The following is a 24185-nucleotide window of genomic DNA, read 5'->3' on the forward strand; positions in this document are numbered from 1 at the left end:
AATAGCTTTTTAATACTTAAAGTGTTAAGACATTGTAAAATGCCAGTCAACAACATGAAGACTTCTAAATTCACATTTAAATCTCTTTTCTTTAAAAAAACATATAGGCACGAAACAAAAAAATAAACTCATGCTGCCATGATACAAATATATTTTGCCAGTTACAGTACACTGTTGCTATGCATACAAATTCAGGCACTCGATACCAGATTAATTTGGCATTGGCAGTGAAGCAGATGATTGCCTGAAATTAACAAAAAGATTTTTTTTTTAGTTCTTTACCACTTTTTTAATTTGGTGAATCTCTCTTTTACAGACCATTTCAAAGAATGTGCTTTGTTGTGAAACACCAACTGATTTCTGTAATCTGTCAGGTATTGTCATAGCAGAATCCACCACATTTCTCGTATGTTGCATGTATCGCTGCCACAATAGGAGGAAAAAAATAATTTTATTGAATTTACAACAACCAGTATTAAATAAAGAATTCTTCCATACAATGGCTATTTTATATTACACTAACTTGGCCATTTAAACAAATAAAGTTCAATAAATAATAAGCGAGGGAGGGAGGGACTGTTTCATTTACGTCTCCTTTCATAAATCTGTGCTGCGTTCCATTCAGAAGATCCTGTCAGGGGAAAAAAAATGAAGTGGAAAGAGTTAATTTTGTAGAATAAAGACACACAGAGGGATCATGCCAAATAAGTCTGGAAGTGTCTGACAGTCCAGTCCTAAACAGAGTGACATCATTCTAAGTTCACTGATTTCATAATAGGCACCATTTATTGAAATATCAATGTAACTTAGTTATCTTAACAGAGGCTAAACCATGCATATTGCTAGAGTTCCATGTCAGGATGTGGGATTTTGGCCCTAAAATACAGGATGTGATCGGAAATGTGAGTGAGGTTGCCAACTGACCTGGAAAAAAGTGTCCTGTCCCTTTAAAAGAGGCTTAAAATGTATGGAAATTGGCAGTTCAAGCCAGTCATGGCATGGAGGTAAATAGCATCACCTGAAAAATAACAGCCTTTAAGACTCTTTTAAAGGGACAGAACATTTTCTCCCTGTTAGCAACTCTAGCTGGGCCCGGGGGAGGGGGGCAGGTTTGCCATGGATCAGGGTCATGGCAACCAGGGCAGCTTTAAACACAAGACAGAAACAAGCCAGGTATTGTATTCCCCTAATGGGACTTAAAACAGCCAGGGAACAGAATACTTATTGTGAAAATAGCATGGAGGAGAAATACAACACTCATCTTTTTCTGTGTTGCATCCTCTGTCCTGATCACACCATCCACAACACACACAATAACAGAACATCAGTAATTTGGTCCCCAACTCCCAAACCCATGCCTGGCTTGGTGATTCTCAAAGGCATGTGATAAGAAGCCTGCTCCATGTGCAAAACCCGAGCAACTGGTATCCTATGGTTTGCCAATACCCTTACTTAGTTTGTACTATGTTTATTTTGTTCTCTTTCATGCCATGCTGCACTTCTCAATTTGTTTTCCACCAGTGCAAGCAGGATTTGTTACAATATGTTTGAACTGGCACAGCTTTCCATGAAAGCGGTCACTCATGTTAAGCTACTTGGCAAATGACCCAATGAGCTGCTTTATAACTGTGGCTAGGCTACAGGTCACTAAAGGTTGTGTGTGTGTTTGAATGTCTCCCATTAAAGAAAGAATCCCTTGCAATTTCCTTATGTTCTTCCTAACAGGTGGTGGTGGAAAGTGCTGTCAAGTCACAGATGATTTATGGCAATCCCTGCTGGGGCTTTCAAGGCAAGAGACTAACAGATGTGGTTCACCAGTGCCTGCCTCTGCATAGCAACCCTGGTCTTACTTAGATGTCTCCCATTCAATTACTAACCAAGGCTGACCCTGCTTAGCTTCTGTGATCTGATGAGATCAGGCTTGCCTGGGCTATCCAAGTCAGGGCCCTGCAATTTCAGAAGCAGCCTGTCAAGGAAAAGGTCTCTGATACTATATGCAAAAACTATTTTAAATAGTGGCATATTTAACTATGAGATCCATCTCTCCTTCAGTCTGAAACAGCAAAAGTGGCACCACACGATTGTTCTGATCATGGATTGGCTGTTCAGGTTGCCTTCCTCCTTAGCAAATTGCCTTCTACGCTATTACTACTGAATATTCAATGCACTAGAAGGGGGAAGATCACAGAGGGCCGTAAAAGGCAGAAAAACTAAGAGGAATTCTGACTTCCTGCCCTTCTTTTCCTTACCTTTCATCACTATGGTATGAATGTCAGTGAGTAAAACTGGGGCCTACAATGCATGTTTTTGAAATCTCCCTTACCTCTCCCTCCCTAATTCGTAATGATGATTGAATTTATCAGTTCGTCTAAGGACAAAATATTCAACAGCTCAGCATGTAGTCCTGACTATTCACACGTTTAGTTAAACATGAATAATCTCTGCCCGCAAACAGCACTGCAGTATAACCTTCCCAAGGAGATCTGCTATCTCCCTTGACCATTTTCTTCAGCCACCAGGTAAAGGCTTTTCTGTTCCATCTGGGATACCCTTACTGACTCTCCTCGTTTGCTTTATATTGAAGCTAAAATGACAATACTGAGACTATCGTACTTTAGTCACATCATCAGAAGACAAGACTTGCTGGAAATGTCAATAATGCTAGGAAAAGTGGAAGGTAGTAGGAAAAGAGGAAGACCCAAAATGAGATGGCTTGACTCAATAAATGAAGCCACATCCTCCAGTTTGCAAGATCGGAGGATGTTTTGGAGGTCTTTCATTCATAGGCTCACCGTAAGTCGGAAGCGACTTGACAGAACATAACACATGCACAAATGTATTGTGTTTAGGGCCTTACTTGGATGCAAAGGTGGTATACAGATGCTTTAAATTAATAAATGAATAAAATCATCATGGTCACTCACAGATCTGCTAGTGTTTAACCACCTCTTTGTTGTTACACTTAGAATACAGGTGGATTTGTGAGGTTTATAATCCATGTCTGTGATAATATAAATCCACTTAAGATGGTTATAGGTGAATCTGTTAATGATATAAAAAGGTAGGATCCAGAAGGAAGAGGAAGTTCAAGTAACACAGGGACTGAGTTCCCTAAATACTCTGAATCTCCATAACAGTTAAGATTTCTATCAACTTTTTTTCAGCAAGGGGTTCATCATTGTTTTGCTGCTAAGCATTCCCTTGATAAGAGACGTTCCTACAATTAGCTCTTGAGTCATAAGCTCTCCAAGTGAATAAATCATTCAGAAAATGCTCAGGTGGAATTCAGTTTCCCAAGCAATCTCAAGGGGATTTGATCTGTAACATGAAACGGAACTGAATAATGACTCCAGGGCTTCAGACGTGCTGGAACTTCACACAGACAAATGGGTCGGCCAAATGCCACCTTCATTACTGAGGCAAAAATGTATTTGGAACTCTGCAGGAGGCGGGGAAATTTAGAGAGAAGCAATAGCAGACAGGGAAAGGTTAATTAAGCGTCCCTCCTCCTGCCACAACTTTATTCCAGACTTCCCTGTCCCCGAATCTGCCTTTTAAAAAACGGTAGCCCTCACAGTAGCATTGAGTCAGACTAAACGCACCCCAAGTGAGTCTTTGTAGGGACACTGTGCAGCCAATCAGTCGTGGTCTTCAGGAACCACGATGTGAAAAGACAGCAGGAAGAACATATGAGTACCAGGAGATTTGGGTAACAGGTGTGCAAAGGGGCAGGAGGAGTGGGTAGATGGTCTTTGATACTATCAAAAGGGAGGGATACTCAATGTGGATAGCAAAAGTACTTGCAGAATTATGAATATTTCACAGAGTTAGAGACAGTCACCTAAAAGGAAAAGTTACAGTGTTGTGTCATAATGGAACTTGTCTCCCCTCCACATTTTCAAAACATCCAAGGAAAGCAAAGTTTTTAGGGTTAGAATTAACTGAGAAAAAGAATGCTGTATAATATGCGTAGGCAACAGGATATTATGGTATCTCTTAACATACGTAGAATATGTCTGCCATGTTCCTATGGTATGTCTGAGAAATGAGGGTTTCAGGATCTTGTCTGGATGTTTTCCAGTGAAATACTGATTCTCTGACCATGCACTGTGAATTTGTAGCTAGGCCACAATTCAGAATTCACATTAAGGAAATCCCACTGAGGCTTTTAAAAAAACACCAAAGTGTGAACAAATTGTTAATCACAGGCTAATGCTAATACAGTGTCAGTGTGTGATGAGCCCAAGCCTGGAAAATATTTTTTTAAAAATTCACTTCCTAGTCTACATTGTGTATATTACACAACCCTAGCCCCGCCCAATCCTCAAAAAACTCTGGGGTGTATTACTGCAAATGGTAAAGGACGTTTCTACTTTCGTTATCTCATAGTCTTCAGTTCATCAGACTCTACGGATTCAATCTGTATCTCCTAGAAAAGCAATGCATTTTTCCTGCTCCTGTTCCTCTAAGCATGGAGTCTTCCTCCATCCTAGGAAGCACGGCTTCAAGAAGAGCCTCTAAGAGGCTTCGGACCAGGTATCTGAAGAACTGTTGTCTCCCATAGGTTCCTCCCCAGGATTTAAGATCACAGGGAGAGGCCTTCCTGGCTGTCCCATCAGCCAAAGAAGCTTGGTTAGTGGAATGCACAAGAAAGGGCCTTTTCGGTGGCAGCCCCACGATTGTGGAATAATCTCTCCAGGGAAGTGTGCCTGGCTATCTCACTCGTGATCTTTAGGAGGCAGCTGAAGACAGTTTTTATTTAGAACTGCATTCAATTAATTTTACTATTCTTTGATAGTTTTATACGGTGATTTTAAATTGAGCTTTTAATATATATTTATGTCTGCTGTAAACTGCCTTAAGGTAGTCAGTTGGCTAACAAATATTTTAAATAAGTACGTAAGAAGAGGTTCTTCTTGCTGTGGCAGAAGTTCTTCCTCTAGAGGAAGGTGGCACACTTAGCCTAGTGAATTGGTGGGGTATCAATCACTGAATAATGAAAAGATTGAAGAAAACTGGCATTTAATATCTCAGGGCTAGTTTACAGTTGCGTAGTATGGTGATGCATTATTTATACTCACTTCAGGAGAGTAGCTAGAAATTATTATAATCCGTTTCAGTTCTTTTAAAAGAATAAGATATTTAGAAAGTGGGTATTTGCCCCTTGTGCATCTTATATTTTCAGACATACAATCACAACAGAAACAGAGTCCCAGCTGAGCCTGTCAACTGCTATTTAAGGCACACGTAATCATTCCTCTCCAAATAAATCCTTCACATTATTGCTCATGATTTGTAAAATTAAATAGGCTATAGACATAATATTGAAGAAAGGATATGGGTAGGCTGAAAATAAAGTAACTGACCACTGTAATTTTAGAAAATAGTTTTCAATGAAGGCTTAAATGCTTCCAACTGCCATCGGGTGGTTTGGCTCCCCAATCCACTTAAAGAAATAACAGAGTTCCCCCTCCCCAGAATACTTAAGTGAATAATCTCTTCAGTGCTGTTGTTAGATGAATACCTAGTAGAGTAGTAGGAGCCCTCACACTCTAGATTTGTAAATAAATTATAATAAAATAGTATCAACAGAATATCAGCTCAATGCAATATTAGATTTAATGGATTCAAAGGCAGAGACAGAAGTGATTCCATCAGGGGCTGTTTTCACACTGCTTACGGCTACGGAACCTCGCACCAAGCTCCTGGAACGACAGCGTCTTCCTGGTGTGATTTTGCACTTGTCGCGCGAAATCGCACCAGGAAGATGCTGTCGTTCCAAGAGCTTGGTGCGAGGTTCCATGGCCTGTAAGCAGTATGAAAACGGCCAGGAAGAAGGATGCCTGTTGAGGAAAAGGTAGTGGAATTGGAGGGGCTGGGGTTTTTATTTTTTACTTCATTTAAACCCCACCCTTCTTCCCCAGTGGGGACATAATGCATCTTACATCATTCTCCTATCCTCCATTTTATCCTCACAACAGCCCTGAGAGGTAGGTTAGGCTGAGCGTATGTGAATGGCCTACAGTCACCAAGCAATGTTCCATGGCAGAACAGGGATTCAAACCTGGGTCTCCCAGATCCTAGACCATTACTCTAGCCACTACAACAGACTGGCTCTCTAAAGATAACTGGAATGGGGCAGTTTGCACCAGGTGGGGTCTTCTAGGCTTTACTGACTCCCAAAGAATTAACCTCTCTTTTCTTGTCAGAGGATAAAATATTTTTAAAATAAAAATAGCAGATAAAAAGAGGTTTTGCTCTTAGTCTTATCTATAGTTCATACATACCAGAATTTAAAGATCTTTTGCCCATGAGTCCAACAAATGAGTCTGTTTTATGTCCTGAAAAATATATTTGGGGTATTTAAATACATTTTAAATATGCCCTTTCCTGTGGTTTTGTGTTTTCATCATGAATACACACTAGAAGCAGACTCTAAAAATACTTGAACTACCAATCAAATTTGCCACCTTGCTCTGTGCAAGTAGAGAACCATCATCCATCTGTACAGGTGACTTGAACAAACAATTGCCAATTTTCACTTATCTAAAATTGCTTTGGAGAAACAATATGAATTGGTTGTACCCCATGACTGAATTCCAGTTTCCTTTAAGGAGACAACACGTTCTTTGAAGCACCTGACATTTCTTTCTTTCAAAATATCTTGGAATTTTCGGCTCTTCTGTAGTATTTCCTTATTTTTCATAGTCAGCCACCCCAATCTAGTTAACATTTGTGGGCTCTGATACCCATCCCTCGTGCTCCTCTGCCCCAAAGGCTTCTCTATTTATGTCAATGGCAAGGACGGATCCTCACTCATGTGGAGCTGCTCCTCAGTTGAACTGCGTAGGACAGCTTGGACTGAGAGCTTGGATTAACCACTGCACTCCATGAAAAGACTCAGCCAGGAAGGCTCTTTACAGGTTTTTAAGCAGGGGCTAGATTGCCATCTGCCAGCTATGCTGATTCTATGACTCAGTATAAACTTAGGCAGGTTGTGAGAGGGAGGGCAGGATGGGAGCCAGTGCTTGGCTCTGATGGCTCTTTCTTGAGCACCCTGGGTAATGCCAGTTGCCATTTTGCAGTCAGGAAGGAATTTTCCTCTAGGCCAAATTGGCCAGGGATCCTGGAGGGTTTTTGCTTTCCTCTGGGTATTGAGGAGGAGTCACTAAGGAGGAGGGGTAGCTGCTGTAAATTTCTTGTATTGTGTAATGGGTTGGACTAGATGACCCTACAGACCGCTTCTAGCTCTATTATTCTATAAGAATATATTCAATTTCAGAGACCTTTCTCAGGATGAGTTTAACTTTCTCTTGTACTAAGGATAATGATAATGAAAATAATAATAAAAATCTTCACTTAGATATCACTTTTCTAGACAGATTAGTGCCCCACTCCAAACAGTAACAGCACCAGTGTTGTTATTACAACAATACAGCTGGGGAGCTGGAGCTGGGAGGAGTGGCTTACCCAAGGCCACCTACTGAGCTCATGGCAGTTGTGGGATTTGAACCAGCAGAGTCCTGATTCACAGCCCAACCACTTAACCACTGTGCTACAGCAGCATATTAAGAGGTATCACTCCGGTCCTGCCCGGGCTTTTTGCAATGCATTGGTTTAGGAGCAAGAGCAGCAGCGACTGGCACCCACGTGTCTGTGGCCTCTCCTTTCTCCTAGCTTTCCACTTGTCTCTGGCTTTGTTTTGCCTGACTACATCTCAGCTTGATGCCCGTTTGTGTCAAGGCTTCATGGCCAAAAATTCAATTAAACAGAAGATGACCACAATTGTCTTATGTGAGATGTGTCGTATCTCTGTGAGCCCCACTGTTCTTCTTGCAAAGCTGCCTTCCCTTTAGACTTGATGTAGCCTGATTATTAATGGGGTTTATAGGCATACTGGGAAACTCAATGAGGCAAGAAACTATTGGTTCCAAGGACTGAAGTTCATCATGGGTCACATCCCTTTGCTAGGCTACAATAATTTTTCTGTACTCTGATAATGATGCCAAGGTGTTTTTTTTTTGTAAGGAGTGTGTGTGTGCGTGTGTGTGTGTGTGTGCGTGTTGTGGCCAATGCTCCTTTAGACTCATGCTGATAACCTGCCAGGCTTGCTTTTGCTCCCTGCAAAAACTGCCCACTCAGCACACTATCAACACCCAAAATCTCAGGTTCTCTGTGAAGACTGATCTGGATCCGTTCGACAAAATACGGAAAGACTGCTGTTTCTTTTTTAAATGGATTGGATTTGGAATGGCATCTGCTTTAGCAGAGAGTTGTGCCCAATCAACAGGACCGATCAATACGTAATAAATGGCAAGGCTTTCGGGAGTCAAGCTTCTTCGTATTTGAAGGATCTCTCTCAGACCATCATTTTGACAGCTGCCAAGAGGTACAGAGAAGAGTGTTCAATGAAAGAGTTCCCACTGTATTTAGAAGGTGATCTAAGGATTTAATACAGCCACCAGCCAAGAACTCCAGGAGCCTTACTAATCTTTGGTATCACATAATATTATATGTCTGTCTGTCAACATCAGTCATATTGAAATCCAAGTTCTCCAGGCAGCTTCGGGGAAATATGTTTGACGCATCACTATTGATGTGCTTCTTCTTTGGGGAAATATATTAGGACAGTCCAAACTTCTGTTGAACGGGCTTATGTAAGATCATGTGCCTCACTTGCATGCCCCACATCAGAATACAATTATAATGATTAGTTCAAGTTTGGATTTAGACTTCGACATGAAGTCCAATTCAGTGCAGTTTGTGTTAATGAGGGATGATTGCTAAGCTTCTCCCAGACAAACAGTGTTCAGTTTTTCATCCTTAGGAATGATCTCGTGTTTTATGTAAGAGTCCGCAAACTCTAAAATGAGAGCCGGTGAGTATAACATCAGAATCCATTATAGAGGAGTTACTATGCACAGCCATTGTGGGCTTAGACTGGAGTAACTTTGCATAGGATTGTGCTGCAAACTGAACAAATTTGAAAGGAGAACAAGGACAATTTTAAGGAATGTAGGTGGCCTGGCAGGAGAGTGACTTTGCATGTGATAGGCAAGTCCTCAAAGATGGACGCCTGAGTGAATACATGTTTATGTGTTGTACTTCAAGAGTAAAGCAAAGATGGGGGGAGTTAAGAACCTTCCTATGAGCGTGTCTGGTTCTGCCTTGGGCATCGCCCTGTGAGGCACTGGCATGCCTGATTTTGGACCAGGGGTACCATCAGGGATTATGCAGGCTCCCGCTCTGTGGAAGGAGGGGAGCATACCTCACCCTCGCACCCTTTCAATCCACTCGCAGGCCTGCTCAACCTGACAGAGTCTCGGCTGTCTTCCGGACTTACTCTTCCTTCTCCCCTTCATCTTCCTTCCACTCAGAGTCTCTCTCTCTCCCTAAACTCCTCCACACTCCTCCACAACCCATTCCCTGTCAGCCACCCCCCCTCCTGCACTCTAGCCACGGCCCTGGCTGACTCAGGCAGCCGCACCTGGGTTTGCTCTGCTAGCTGCCCTGGGCAGGCACACCTGTGCCTCCTTGGCTGGCTGCCAAGCTTTTCCTGTAGAGTGCCTCAGGCAGCCCCACCTGGGGTTGTTTTGCTCTCAGCTTCACCTGGACCAGGCTACTGCCTTCTAGCTGGTCTGCAGGCTGGAGCATTGCTCTGTGCTGCTTTGGCTGCCTCTCCTCCCTGGCTGGTAAGGCTGCTGGCTGACTGCCCTTGCTTCCTGCTCCTCCTCCCTCAGGTCTACTCCCCTTGTGGGGGTCCTCACTCTCCCTGCCTGGCCCCCTGGCCTCCCACTGGAGGGTGGGGCTAGCTGGCAGGCACATCTGCCTTGCCTGACTCTCTGAGGCTTGGGTGCTTCTCTGCCCTCCTGTGGCTAGGATGCCTCCCCCCTTCAGTTATTGGTCTGTTCTAGTCCTGGGTGCCCATTGGGGTGGCTGTCCCCCAACTGCCTCCCGTCCCCTCCTCCTGGTAAGTCCGGAGGCTTTGCCTCAGATCCCGGACAGAGTAAAGCCTGAGCAGCATTTATTCACAAGGTGTTCCGGTGGCTCCATATGAACCTTTACCCACAATCTGAAATGGTACAGCTCAGGCACAGGTTGGTCACCTCAGGGCCAAACCAGAGACGATGATGGGAGATCCATATATAGATTTCTCACTTTAAAAATCCTTAAATCACAACCACAGGGAAAACAAGGGTTTAACCTGCTCTCTCATGCAGTTTTCACCAATTCAATCAGTCCTTTTGTGCTGCTTTGTGCTCCATGGGCCATTTTATTTTGTGGGGGCAAATAGCCTACAAGGAGGGGGTATAAATAATGGGAGGACACCTCTTTTTACACTCCAGCTGTAATTTGAATTGGGCCCTCTTATGGCTTCTGTTTAATGTTTTTTTCTTTAAAGCAAGGATACGTGTTATCGCTTCTAACTGGCCCCTAGTGAAAAAAGAACCAGATTTACCATCTTCTCCTGGCTGCCCTCCGTCTGTTCCCCCAGAATTATTGAACTGCTTACTTCTGTTTCTTCCAAACCTGCATTATTTGCCTCTCCCTCCTTCCTACAGGTGCCTCGGACTCTCTGCATACATTATTCCCCATGTAAACCAAGTTTCTCTTGGCGGCTGGCTTCCTCAGCCAGTCAGACATCTGAGCCCACACTCCTGGCTTCCCATGGGTAGACTAGATTTGTGGGAAAGATTTCTGGCTCACCAAAGAGGCTCTAGCAGATAAATCATTCTCATGTTAGGAGCGTTCCATTCCCTAAGTGGCTTAAAATCCATAACTTTCTAGGGGACAAGGAAACAAGGTCAGTAAAGACTGTAATCTTAAACACATTACTTTTTGAAGCAAGCACCACTGAAGTCTATAGGACTATATACTTTCACTATATGGCCACGATCCAGTGATCCACTGAAGCATGTGTGTCCATGAAGACAAAACCCACTGTGGCTACATCCCACTGAATGGAGTTTAAGGGGCATGGGACTTGTTCCATTGGCTTCAATGGGACCTAAGGAGGAACTACATGAGATGTGTAGCTCTGTGGTTATTTTCACAGACATTTTTATTTATGTCATTTATAACCCGCCTTTCTCACTTCTTTGTCTTTTACAGAGATTAGCTGCCAGGATTGTGATTTGCAGGGCATGGGGGAAGCAGCTTCTTCATTCTTTCCCCTCACTCAGCTTTCCTGTTGATAGTCACTGTTAAGTTTCAGATTTTCATGGGTACCCGTCAGTTTCCTCTAGTGAAACCAAAAGCACTTGTAGAGGTGATCAGTGGGAAAATGAGCAAGAGAAAAGGCTTCATTAGTCCCTTCCTCCTTTAAGGTGCAGCCCCAGTGGCTGCATTCTGTAAAGGGCCAACAAATATTAAAAGAATCAAGAAACCAATGGGACGAGCCACATGCAATATAATTCTCATTCAGTGGAACTTGCAGTACAATCCACAGCAGGGCTACATCCTTAGTCCATTAAAGTCAAAGGGTGTAATATTGCTTAGGACTGCACTGCTAGCCACAATGAGCTCTAGCTGGGCTGGGCTCATGGCATTCAGAGGCCATCCTATTCACTCACTGGACTATGTGCTTTGTGCAGAGCCCCACTGGATGTTCATAAGATTTTCTAACACAGATGTTAATGGAGCAATTCTTGTTCATGCAGAGCACCTGAAAGCACATAAGCATTTCCATGCTTGTAGTAGAATTGCTCACTAGAAAAAGTTGCAGCAAGAAAAGACGAAGACCCAACATGGATTGGAAAACATGGCCTTCAGTTTGCAAGACCTGAGCAAGACTGTCAACAACAGGATGTTTTAGAGGTTGTTAATTAATAGGGTCACCATAAGTCGGAAGCTACTTGACACATTACACAGATGTAGCACACTCAACAGAATTGCTAACGTGGCACACAAGTCTTCAGAATAAGGGTGTGAGGTTGCAGTCCTGTGTGTAAGGAGCATCAAAATGGGTCAGCAAGAAAGTGAGGAAGAAATAAATGATTGTCAACTTACTTTTATGAGACAGTGGGCCATATCCTGGAAAAAAAGTGGAAAAGGTATCATTAGCTGTGGTTGAGGTTCAAACGATGCCACTTTTCTACTGTTATTTCCATGGGGGGGGGGGGCGGAATGGTGTGCTTCCATTAGCTGAAGTAATTCTGAGAAATTCATGGCTGTGTAACACTAGGCATAATGTACCAGGAAAATACCTACTGAAATGTTTTTCTCTATTCTGCTCATTTGGCAGATGGTGGAGGTTGCAGCCATCTGCCTTGCCTGGTGAATGAACAATAAGGGTTGCACATCATGAACAGGGAGGGACTCAGAGAAGGACTAACCCTCCCAAGTGCGGGAGGGGGGGAATAATCTAGCACCTGCCTCCCAGAGAGAGGATAGGCAGCAGCGACTGTTATGGGGTGGCAGCAGTTTAGGGTTAATGGCAGTTCTTCCAGGGTGGTTCAGCTGCCTAGTGATGCTGACTTATGAAGGGTAGAAAGACACATTACTAAGTACATAGGGACGCTCAAATAAACTTCATTTCATGTGTCCCCCTCCAACTTTCTATGCATTCGCTCACACAGTCACACTTCAATTTGCTCCACATGAATACCTTCAAACATTCAATATCAGTTCCTCCTTAACTGCTAAAAACATCTCAGCTTCCCCCATATCCATTCATTGAAATGCAGATCTTAACACTTTCTAACACCTTAATGCAAATTGGCAAGTCAAAGGAGCCTACAGTACTTGTTCTCGCAGCGAAGGACTCACTTGCAGACGCAATCACACAAAGGGAGTTCCCGTGAAAGTGACATTCATATGCGCCGAGCAAGAACAGCCTGAGTGTGAACTGAGGACCACACACACAAAAAATCCTGCACTAGGATCCCCAGGTAATCCACAATGTGTATTTCCACTCCCCAGGTAATCCACAATGTGTATTTTCACTCAAAGGTGGCTCTGCATTTCACAGATGGTGCATATCACACAAATAGGGCTGCCACTTAAGAGACACAAACCAATCCTTGTGCTCACACAGTTAGTTTCACAGTTCTTTTTGGACTGTGCCCAGTGGAATTTGTTAGAAGATCACGGTTCCTTGTACTCTTAATGTTTGCTTTAGATGCAATGGTACAATAAGCACAATTATAAAGCACTCAACATTCAAGAAATCTAAAGCGCAAACCAGTTTTCTCACTTGAGTGATGTCACTGGAGAGAATTGTACAGATGTGATTCATGTAGACAATCCTACACTTTAACCCTGAACATATTTATTTAAACATGTCCCATTTAGTTCATGGGGACATTTCTATACTAGCCATAACCCAGAGAGATACTACGGCATATGATTTGTTTTATAGCATTTGGTTGTAAACTGCTCTGGAGATCCCTTGCTGGAAGAAGGACAGAGCAGAATTATTTTCTACAAATAATGGCTGTTATTGTTATTACATTTATATTTTGCCTTTCTATCAGGGAAGTCAAGGCAGTATACACAAGGGCTTCTGTGAGGCAGAGTGCCATTTGAGGTTTTTCTACAGAGCAGCTAATCCTCTGTGTCTCCTCACGTTTCCAGCCTTCATTTTAAAATAGAGAGCAAGCTGTGCATGCCCTAAAGGGCTTCCCAAACTCTCGTGAGATTCCTTCCCCCACTGAGACTTGAGAAAGAAATCTTGAGAGAGTTCAGGAAGCCCTACAGGGCACGTAGAGTTTGTCATGTACCTCTAGCTCTTAGGTTTGGGGGTAGGCAATGAGATGATCGAGAAAGGGGTGCATCCAGGAAAGTTGGCTATTGCTGCTCTCCAAACCCTGTACTTGAGGTGACTGCCCTAGTTGTGCAAATTATAGAGCTATCCCTGCCAGGAGGTCTCCCATTCATGTACAGCCCAGACCCAGCCTGCCTTGGCTTCAGCAAGATGGTTCCATTCTGTTATTTGAAAACATACCTCGGGACCACTAGAAGACATCAATAGTGTGTGAGATCACTGGCAGCAAGGAGACGCACAAGTTCGTCTCTTTTTCACCAAAGTCATACAAATGAACTCTTATCACTAAAGATGGACTTTCTCATTCATTCTGCAGTTAGATCATGAGTTACAGTGAAATCCTAAGCAGAGTTACTCCAGTCTAAGCCCACTGAAATCAATGGGCTTAGACTGGAATAACTGTTCAGGATTTAGCTGTTAAAGACTCTTTTAAATGTATGAGGAGCCAAATAAATGACGTGAGCCCAGTAGACTGGCATTGATCACTCTCCTGCAATGGGATTCATTTTCCAGCCAGCCTTCGGAGCCGGAACAGATAGCAAAAAGTTCCCCCTTTAATTCAAATGATTTCTCATTCCCCTCCCTGCAGCCCTGCATCTCTCCCTTAACTGCTGAAGCTATTTGACCTGTCATCTGGACCTGCTAATGGGAGGAGAGAAGCAAAATATTGACTGCAGGCCCTTGGGTCTTATTACCACCTGAGTCCTTTGGTCGGGGAGGAACTCTGTCGCTTCTCTCTCCTGTACCTCACCTGGCCCATTGCTGGCATTCATGAATGTTACATGTCGATAGTAGCAGTTTTTTTTTTAAAGGTAGCCTCCAGAGAGGAGAGTTTAAAAGATAATGAGGCTAAGCAGCTGCTCCACTAAACTGAGATTCCCATGCACGACAAATCTGCCCGTCTGTTTTGAAAAACAGAGAATAGAAAACGGGCCTCACCAGCATCTCGCTTTCCCATTAAGCCGTAAAATTGCTGCGGTCTAGGTCGCCTGGCAATTCTTTGGAGAAAGTGCTCAAAGGGAAAGGGCAACTCCTCCTGAAACAGAAATAGCACATGATTAGTTGACTTTACGCTTCTCACAGTTGAGGCGAACCAGACAGAGGAGGGCACTGCAGATCCCACAGGGTTATGTATCACTCAGTGCCCATTACCTTTGTTTCTTACATTTTCAGCCTGTTCCTGTCCAAAATCTCCTATAAGAGACGGTCCTATTGCCACAGAAAACATTTTCCCCCATGCAAATCCCTATCACGAACTAAACAGAATCCAGATGGAGCCCTTCACTGTAAGTCTAATCAGAGATCAAAGTCCCTATGCTCTCCTAGAAGGGGGTCACTAGGGGGCAGTGGAAATACAGAGTCATAAAATACTAAGACTGGGAGTACTGGGCTGAAAGAAGCATTTATTACCCTGGATGTTCCATTAAAAACAAACAAACAAGCAAGCAAAAAACAAAAACAACAGGTATACAGGGTCCTTACTCAGACTGGGGCTACAGTGCAACTGGAGGGCAGTGTGTGTATGTGTGTGTGTAATCTTCCTTTCATTTCCCAACCTGAAATAGCCCAATGCAGCCACCATTTGCCAATTAGGGAAAAGATACAGGCATTGTATATATGGCTGCATGTTTGCCCCAACAGGGTAGAAAAAATGACTGTGGGGTGGAGGCTTGAATCCACTCTCCTCCCACACCGCAGCCCCAATCCAAATCCTGCACCGTATATCTGTTGTGGATATACGGGATCTGGCTCATATTTCCTGTTTCTGAGTTTATGTGTGAAATGTCCATTAAAAAAACAGCATCTTTAGAACAGGGTCAACTGAAATTTGCAGATTGCATGGTCTGAAAGGGTTACATAGCTCTTTGCCAGCGCTATGGCTCTGATCTGGTTTCCCCACTCCCTTGTGGCTGCTTTTATCTTATTTTTAAATTATTTCAATAAAAACACCAGGGGAATAATATACAGATACACAAGCTCTTAAACAAAGTAACAGTGGAAAGAAGGCTTCTTACAATGAAGAGACCAGCAATAAGACTATTTTGTTTAGGATTCCAAATTCATCTCCCGTTTGCTCTATAATTTATTGACTTTTCAACACTCCTCCTTTACTTATACATAAGACGTAGTCTTGCTCATAAATTTAACAAACCATTCTCTTAGCCTAGGGTGGTGTGCGTGTGTGTATGTGTTTGGATGTGTGTGTCCCAAACCTTGCTGAGCCTGCAGGCAGCTTTGGAATTATGAGAAAGGGCTGTGTGCGCTACCACAAAATGGAGCAAATCACAAAATGTCTGCCAAGGGGGCTGAGGCTGATCATGAAACGCTGAAATATTTCACACGACGTCAGGAGCTTCCAAACCAAACATTCGCCAGTGCTGAAAGCAGCTGCTTCTGAATGGGGCCTCCCTGCAAGGCCTGGCTGTTCTGAACCACCTCCTGGTGGTAGAAGCAGGGGAACTCCACGAAGAGATGCTGTTTGTTTCCTTTCTCAAAGGAAAAGGGAGGATTTGTTCCCTGTGAAGCCACAGGAAAAGGTTGCCCATCACAGAGCTATCAGAAAGTCTGTGTCTATGGCCAGGCCCGTAGGCCCCTCCAGCACTTCAATCTTTCACCTCACTACAGCTGATAGCCTGATCCTGGTACCGTAGGTAGTAGACCGTAGTACATAGCCTCTGTATCCATTTTGAAGGTCTCCTGAAGAATTCTATCCACAATTTAAAAAATATTTTTACCTTTCGAGTAGAACTCTGCAGGAAAGCACATTCTGGGGGTAGAATTATTCAATACTGTAATATTTTGAAGTGAATAAAATTATTATTTATTAAAAATAAATAATTTACTGATAATTGTTTTAATATAAGAGATAATTTGTTTCACTTCAAGAAAGAAGCAGTTCATTATCTTATTAACAGAGGTTATATATAAGAGAATCAACTAATTGTAATTTATGTGTGGGTGTGCTTTGGCAAAAAAAATATTGATGGGTCCTTAGTCCCTCCGGGGCCCCTAGGCCTAGTCAGCCTTATGAATAATACGGCCCTGCCTGTGGCTAAGTCAATGGTGCACAGTTCCGTTCTGGGAAGCCATTTACCATTGGTGGTGGGAGGGCTCATGCTGGACACGCTCACCCTTGCTCCCTGGACTGGTAGAAGAAATGATATGTGATGTCACATCAGGGCAAAAATCAAGGTGTGGCATCAAAATCCAATATATTAGGCAGTGCTTTGGGAGTCCCCAAAAACTCCCAGAGGGTCATCATATGTGCTGATGTCACATCTGCATTTTCACCTGGATGTGACATCATATATCATGAGATGCCATCTCTACCCCTTGCTCCACCCAAAAGTTCCTGCTGATGCACCTGCCAAGGATGAGCTTGGCGATTTAATATTCAGTCAACTGGCAAGGTATGACCTGAAGCTTTCTAATTGTCTTTAGTCCCATTCAATAAATTTCCCCAGGAATCAAAAAAGGCATCAGGAAACACATTAGCAGGTGTCATGGTGCCCACAGGTGTGATGCTGGAGATGTCTAGCAAGGCATATCTGGAGTTGACCAATACTCTACAAAATTCAGTCTTGCAAAAAATCTGTCTATCAAACAGAACAGCAAAGTTTCTTGTTCTCTGGAACATTTCACATGATTCAACAAGTAAATAATTGAGGTAAGGGTTAGATTAGCTCTCAATATTGTTTTGATGGTCTGAATTATCTGCAATATCTGTTCTACTTAGACTTCCTACAAAGGCCTTTGATGAAATAAAAATGTTCCTTCAGTGGCTTACCCACATTTCAAAAACACATCCCACTATAGCAATAGAAAAGACATAGAGTCCAGTAGCATCTATAAGACTAACAAAATGTGTGGTAGGGTATGAGCTTTCGTGAGCTGTGACCCACAAAAACTCATACCCTACCACAAATTTTGTTAGTCTTATAGGTGCTACTGGACTCTTGCTCTTTTCTTCTGCTACAGACAGACTAACAAGGCGACCCATCTTGAGCTTCATCCCACTACGTTTTCTACAAAGCTCAAAAAACCTGTGAGGAGGTTAAGTTCCTTTGTGATAGCTTATAATTTTTTTTTCTCAAGGGACAGGTACCTTGTTACTTCTGTAGCTGCTTTTAAAATAACTGGGAGATCCTGCTCACATACCTGCTGTGTCACCACTAAATTGACTTTTGGAGTTAAATTATGATGTTGGTGTTCTGGGATTGGCTGCATAAACCTAAACAGAGTTATACCTGTCTAAACTCACTGACTTCAATGGATTCAGCAAGGTGAAACTCCACTTAGGATTGTCCTGTAAAATGCCAGGCGTGTTATGCCCCTCTCCAGCAACTGCAGGAGGCAGAGGAGGCTGTATGGATAGAGGCTGTGTTGCAGGGGAAGGGTTTTTTTTAACTATTCCCCCATCCCTTGGTTTCCATGACTGCAAATGCCTTCCCCTTGTTTTAAGCCCCAATAGGGGAAAAGACCGACAATATGGATACTGGTCTTTTTCTTCCGAACAGGTTTTCAAATAGTGGGGAGGACATTTTCAAATGGGGAAACAGTATGGCAGACAAATTATCCCCTGCCGTGCAGCCCTCTTCCATATCAGTTCCAGCTTTTTAGACATTTGGAGTTTCAACTACAGTTTGGCACTTGCAGACACTTTCAAAAAGAGTCCAGTAGCACCTTTAAGACTAACCAATTTTATTATAGCATAAGCTTTCGAGAATCAAGTTCTCTTCGTCAGATGCCTGATCAAAACAGATGCCTGTTTTGATCAGGCATCTGACGAAGAGAACTTGATTCTCGAAAGCTTATGCTATAATAAAATTGGTTAGTCTTAAAGGTGCTACTGGACTCTTTTTGATTTTGCTACTACAGACTAACACGGCTAACTCCTCTGGATCGCAGACACTTTCGAAGCTCTATTGCATAGGTCAATGTTCTTGATATGGGATCCACTACAGAAAGGAAATGCCATGTGCATCATAGCCAACGGAGGCTTTGTAGGACCATACTGATATGATTGAAATCTACCTTTCAGACAAAGCATCAGAAAAAAAAGCCAACAACTAAGGTAGGTGGTAGTGGCCAACCAAAAATCAAATTCAACCTTTGCAGAAGGTATATGTAGAAGTTCCCCATGCACTGAAGCAGTAGGCAGTGAGCCAAGGCTAAATGTCATTTTAAAATTGCCACATACAGAAATGGGCCACAGAAGAAACCTTCAAGAATGCCAACATCAAGAATGCTAAGCTCACAAGCCAACCCACAAGTAATATTTGCAGTAGTAAAAAAAAATCCAGTTGGGATGCAATTTGTATGCAAGCTGAAAGTTCTTTATAGGAACCACTCAATGGATATCAGACTTTTTAGAAGGATATTGGCCTGAATAATGTGTTTTCCAATCTAGAAACTCTTCCCCGAAACCTAAAAGTATGGCTGTTCAATAGTGTGGAAAAGACATTCCATACATTTCCAAAATGCAGTGCCGGATCTATGGTTGCTGGCACCCAGGGCAACCGAAGACTGGCCACTTGTGTGCACGCACAGCGTGCACGTGCTCCCGGCGCTGCGTGATGTCACTTCCATGACATCATCACGCAGGGTGGTGCGTGCTGCCCTACGGCAAGCCGGCTGTCCCGGTGTGCCGCAGAGCTGGCGGCGGCAGTGCGAGTGGCTGGGAGGCCGCCTGCACCATTCACCTGCCTCCCAGCCACTTGCACTGCCTTTCACCTGCCCCACAGGACAGGGGGCGTGCGGCAAGTGCGCCCCCTGTCCTGCTGCCCACGTGCTCCCGGGGCTGGCAGCTGCGCCCAGTGCCTCCTCTTTGGCAGTGCCGGGGGCAGACTATCCGCCCCCCCCCCCCCCCGTTGATCCGGCCCTGCCAAAATGAGCTTCCTTTTATAATCATTCATATGTTCCAGAACTGAGCCTCTCAATGAAAAAACATTCAACTTTGAACTTGATCCACAGTTCACAAGATTGTATCAATTGGTCCTGCTAGGAAGTTATGAGCAGGGCAGGGTTGGGGCATGGCGATCTCCTGGAATTACAACTGATCTCTAGATTACAGAGTTCAGTTCCTCTGACAAAAATGGCTGCTTTGGACTGAGTAGACTCTATGGCATTATACCCCACTGAAGTCCCTCCACCCTCCCCAGACTTCACCCTCCAATCTTCAGGAATTTCCTAACCCGGAGTTGATAATCCTAGAGCACAGCTACATATATTCGGCAACTAAAATGAAATCTGTACTAAAAAACCCCAAATACAGTGTAGAAAAAATAGAGCGAGAGAGATGTTCTGTAATTCATATGAATTATGCAAAATCAAAGAATATGCATGAATTTGCTTTGTTTACATAAATTATTCTGCTTCTGCTAGTCTCCCTTTTATTCTGACAACCCTATTTGGGGGTTATACCAAGAGACAGGGATTGGCCCAAAGTCACCTGGTTAGTGTAACACCTGAGCAGGTATTTGAATTCAAATCTCCCCAATTTGAAACTCTGATCACTCAAACGCATTTCATAGGTCATTAATACAGCTTAGCATTGTCACTCTAATTTAGTCCATCATACTGACAGTACATCATGTATGTACTGACAGAGACTGGGAATGCCAAACTGATAATGTTGATGTCTTAAGTTGGGAGATTTAAAGATATTAAAAATATAATACAAGATGTTGAGCTTCATAAGATTCTTTCTTGAGATCTTCATAAATTAAAATTAATTTTTAATCATTGTGTTGACTGAGTACTTGTAACAAAGAAAAGATTTTTCTGAGTAGGCTAATGTGCTGACTCACACATGCACACACATCACTTGTGATCTCATTCTTTAGTCAGTTATCACTTGATGGGTTCTCAGCTAGATGTATGAACAGATTCCATTGAAGACTGCTGTGTCTGGGGTGACATTTCCTTCCCTTCTTCTGCTTACAGAACTGAGAGGAAATTCCGTTTCCCTTCTCAAAATTAGTAGGAAGCATTCAATCCAAAACCCATCAGATTTCTTTCAAGAGGAATGAAGTATCCTGGAACAACATTTGTTCCAGATGTACTCTAAAACCAATTCTACAAAAAAAGCTGAATATCATGTACAAAATCTCATGTTATTCGCACACAACTGTTCCAGTTCCACGTATTTGGATGACAATGTGGAGAAGACAGTAAATAAAACTTTCCGATTTTGGTTTTCCTCTAAATTCTTTTAGGTTTCTCACAACCTGGGTAAAACAAGAGGGAAAAAATAGCAGGGCAGAGATACAGCACAGAATTATTCTTTTTTCCTCCCAGTGTTAAAATATTGCCCTGACTTGCCTCTACCTTTGCAAAGAGAAAAGGTGCCAAACCGGGAGTCAGGACGAACAACCCCTGTGCAATCTCTTTTAATTACCATCATTGGAGAAAGACACATGGGGTCTTCAGGATGTAGCAAGCAGGAGCAATCATGTGGGGAAAACCGAAGGGACAAGGGTAGATGGAAAGTAATACCCTGATGGAGCAAAGGGAAGAAGGCGCGCACACTCCAGAAGAGCTGTACTGGCGATCTGAAGCTTAAGCACGCACTGGCTCAGTTTCTCCTTGGCAGGGAGAGCTTGGGGTAGGGAAATGTAAGGGATGGGGGCAATTACCCACTTGCAAAAAATGATGCATCCTCTCAGCATCCCACAGGATTCCCATTCACCCTCCACTTTCAACTTGATGCCTTATACATACAAGGCAGGAGCTTTTCCAAAGAGAAAATTCATGACTCGGTCCTAGCGGGAATCAACGATGTAACCTTGAGAAGGGTGGATTTTACATCCTAGTGCCATGTTTTCCATACATCTGTTTTGTGTAGGAAAATGATATGGGAGTTAAGCTAAAGACAATGCCCAAAGGGAGGATATGGCAGGTACAGACTCCATTCCTTTGGACCTTTCTGGATGGCTTCCATGACAATCTAGGATACTTCACCCATGACATTGTTAAGAATGTACCCATGGGGACTTTTAAAAGTTCTTATGTATTTAGAGATATGTTGCTCATAACAACTTCAAGTACCAGAGTGCCACACTGGCCGCAACTCCTGGTCAAGCACATATGGTGCATCCTTTCCTTGGGTTGTCTGTCAACTGTGCAAACCCAGCTCATGGGTGGAATGAGGCAATGCAGTGGAAAGAAATGAGCTTTCCAAGCCTCCCAATGCCTATCATTTAAAAAAAAAATCAGTTTATCCAATAGGTGAAACTAAGTAGTGAAATACATTAATGTCAAAATGGGTTTTTACTATCGAATCAAATACCTTTATTGGCATAACAGGACATACATCTGCACAGTCAGCAAGGAGACAAAAAAATCCCTTGCCCCATCACTTATACCATTCCTCTCCTTTGGGTTTTATTATCTATAAACGCTGCTGTAACATTTGTTCTTAGTGACATCCAGAATGTGGAAGGTCTTAAAGAAGCAGACGAAGGCTGGTTACCTCCAAGTTCCCATTCCTTCCCTCTCCCCGAGTTGGCTTTAAATGCAGGGATATTTTATTGACGAGAAAATTTAAACTAGCACCAGCAAAATAAAGCAAAACAAATCGCTGTTAGCAATCTTCTGGATAGCCTGGATAGGAGGTGTATCAGTGGTAGCTTATTCCTGATTCAATTACAATCTGAAATATAATTTAAGAGAGGGGTTTTTTTGTGCTGCCAAAGGTGACTGGTCATCCACCTGTCTGGTGAGGAAAAGAGATAAGCTCTTGACTTGGTCAGCCTGTCATCCATCTGGATGCTGACAGCATATCCAACATGGCAAGGAGAAAGTGGAAATGACAGGGTTGGCTGTCACAGTTTTCCAGAGGGAATCCTCTGGAACAGAAACATATGGGATTTGGATGTTAATGTCTTGGCGAGGACCTAACTTGCACATGCCACCGAAAGCAGTTTTAGCCCTTCTGTGAAAAACAGAAAGGTCAGGCTCAGGGGCATAGAAAACCACTGACTTCCAACCCTCTTTCAGGCTTCCTACTAATACATGTGTGATTTCAGCTGAGAACAGGGCTGATTCTCTCTATAACTGAGGATCACGTCTGCACAAAAGTCTCTTGTGCAGCGGTGATTAGTTCACAAGTGAGAAGACGAAAGAGGACGGGAAAGGAAAGTGGGACAAAAGTTGCAGGCAGTTGCAGACACTATGTGGACTCTACTAGATGTCACATTTCCTCTGTGCAGATCAATGCAGGTGGTAGTGGTAATGGTAATGGTAGATAGGGTGCATGTAGCTTGCTGGGGGGGGGGCGTAGATTGGTTGACTGGGTTCATCTAAGACCCATTCCTCTCCACCCTGTAAATGGGGACCTGCCTTGGCAGCCGGGACCCTTCCTGACACCATTCGATGCTGCAAACCTCCCTTCCCTGCCTAGAAGCTATTGTGGGGATTAAAATACGAAAACAAATAGCCACGTGCACTGGCATTAAGAGTAGCCTTTAAACTTTAAGGTTTTTTTCTCTGGTAAAGCTGGCAGCCCTGATGATCTTGCTCTAAAACTACCCTCTCTTAGGGACGAAGTTTCTCACTCCCTCAACTAAGGCTATGCCGCGCGATCCCAAGCTTGTGCGCTTGAAAGCAAGCTCGCGCGGCGTTCCCAGTCTCTTTGCCGTCTGCCTGGACATCCAACCCCGGGCTCGGGATGTGCTCGGGATGTTCCCCGAAGTGAAGGGGCGGCATTTCCGACGGCGCTCTATCCCTGCCTCTGGCCGACTGACGCGGAGAGACGGCGGGGACGGGTCCGGCTGGGCGCGGGCGCTCATCAAAACACTTCTCGAGGGACCCCTCCGTTCCTCCCCACGCGGACCGTCCAACAGCAGCGCGACCCCTCCGCGAAAAGCCACGCGCCTCGACCCACCCCAACAAATCCCCCGGGGGAAAAGCCTCCCGGCTCGGCCGCCGCCTCACCTTGTTTTGGTCGCCGTCGGACCAGTCGGAGAAGTAAGCCAGCTCGTCGGTGTCGCCCAGCTCTTCCGCCAGCGCTTGCGCCGACACGAAGAACAGCACGGCCAAAGCCACCAAGAGCTTCATCGTCGCCCGCTTTCTCCGTCGAAGAGCGGCCGGGGAAGCGCACGGGCAGGGGGGCCGTCGAGGGAAGGCGGCGAGAGGCTGGCGGAGCGTCCCTTCCTCGCCTTCCGCTGCCCGAGCCCTCGGAGGCTGCAGCGAGGGAAAGAGAAGGGTGAGGGTGGGGCGGGGAGGTGCTGCGCGGCCGCCCGCCCGTCTGAGCCGAGACCCCGGCGTGGGTCCGCCTGCCCCCCACCCGCCTCTCCCCAGCGCCTCACCCGGGAGCCTCGGGCGGCTGCGACTGAAGGGAGGCGCCGCCGAGGGGCTTGGAGAGCACTTACTGCGCTGGACACGGCTGCAGGGGCCCCAAGAAAGCGGCCGCTGTACG

General features: G+C 44.1%; 1 protein-coding gene across 2 annotated transcripts; it reads right to left on the bottom strand.

Annotated features, from left to right (window-relative positions):
• Nucleotides 1-24185, bottom strand: TAC1 (tachykinin precursor 1). Of its 2 annotated transcripts, XM_054991861.1 has the most exons (6): nt 24139-24185; nt 23702-23950; nt 14705-14801; nt 12010-12033; nt 6288-6341; nt 1-631 (listed from the first exon to the last, which is right to left on the bottom strand). In XM_054991861.1, exons 2-6 carry the CDS (start codon nt 23822-23824, stop codon nt 582-584), a joined length of 348 nt encoding a protein of 115 aa, XP_054847836.1. In that variant the 5' UTR covers nt 23825-23950; nt 24139-24185; the 3' UTR covers nt 1-581. The 2 variants fall into 2 exon arrangements, with proteins under 2 accessions (XP_054847836.1, XP_054847837.1); XM_054991862.1 differs by lacking the exon at nt 6288-6341.

The sequence above is a fragment of the Eublepharis macularius genome, chromosome 11, assembly GCF_028583425.1.
Source record: "Eublepharis macularius isolate TG4126 chromosome 11, MPM_Emac_v1.0, whole genome shotgun sequence".
Lineage (NCBI taxonomy): Eukaryota > Metazoa > Chordata > Lepidosauria > Squamata > Eublepharidae > Eublepharis > Eublepharis macularius.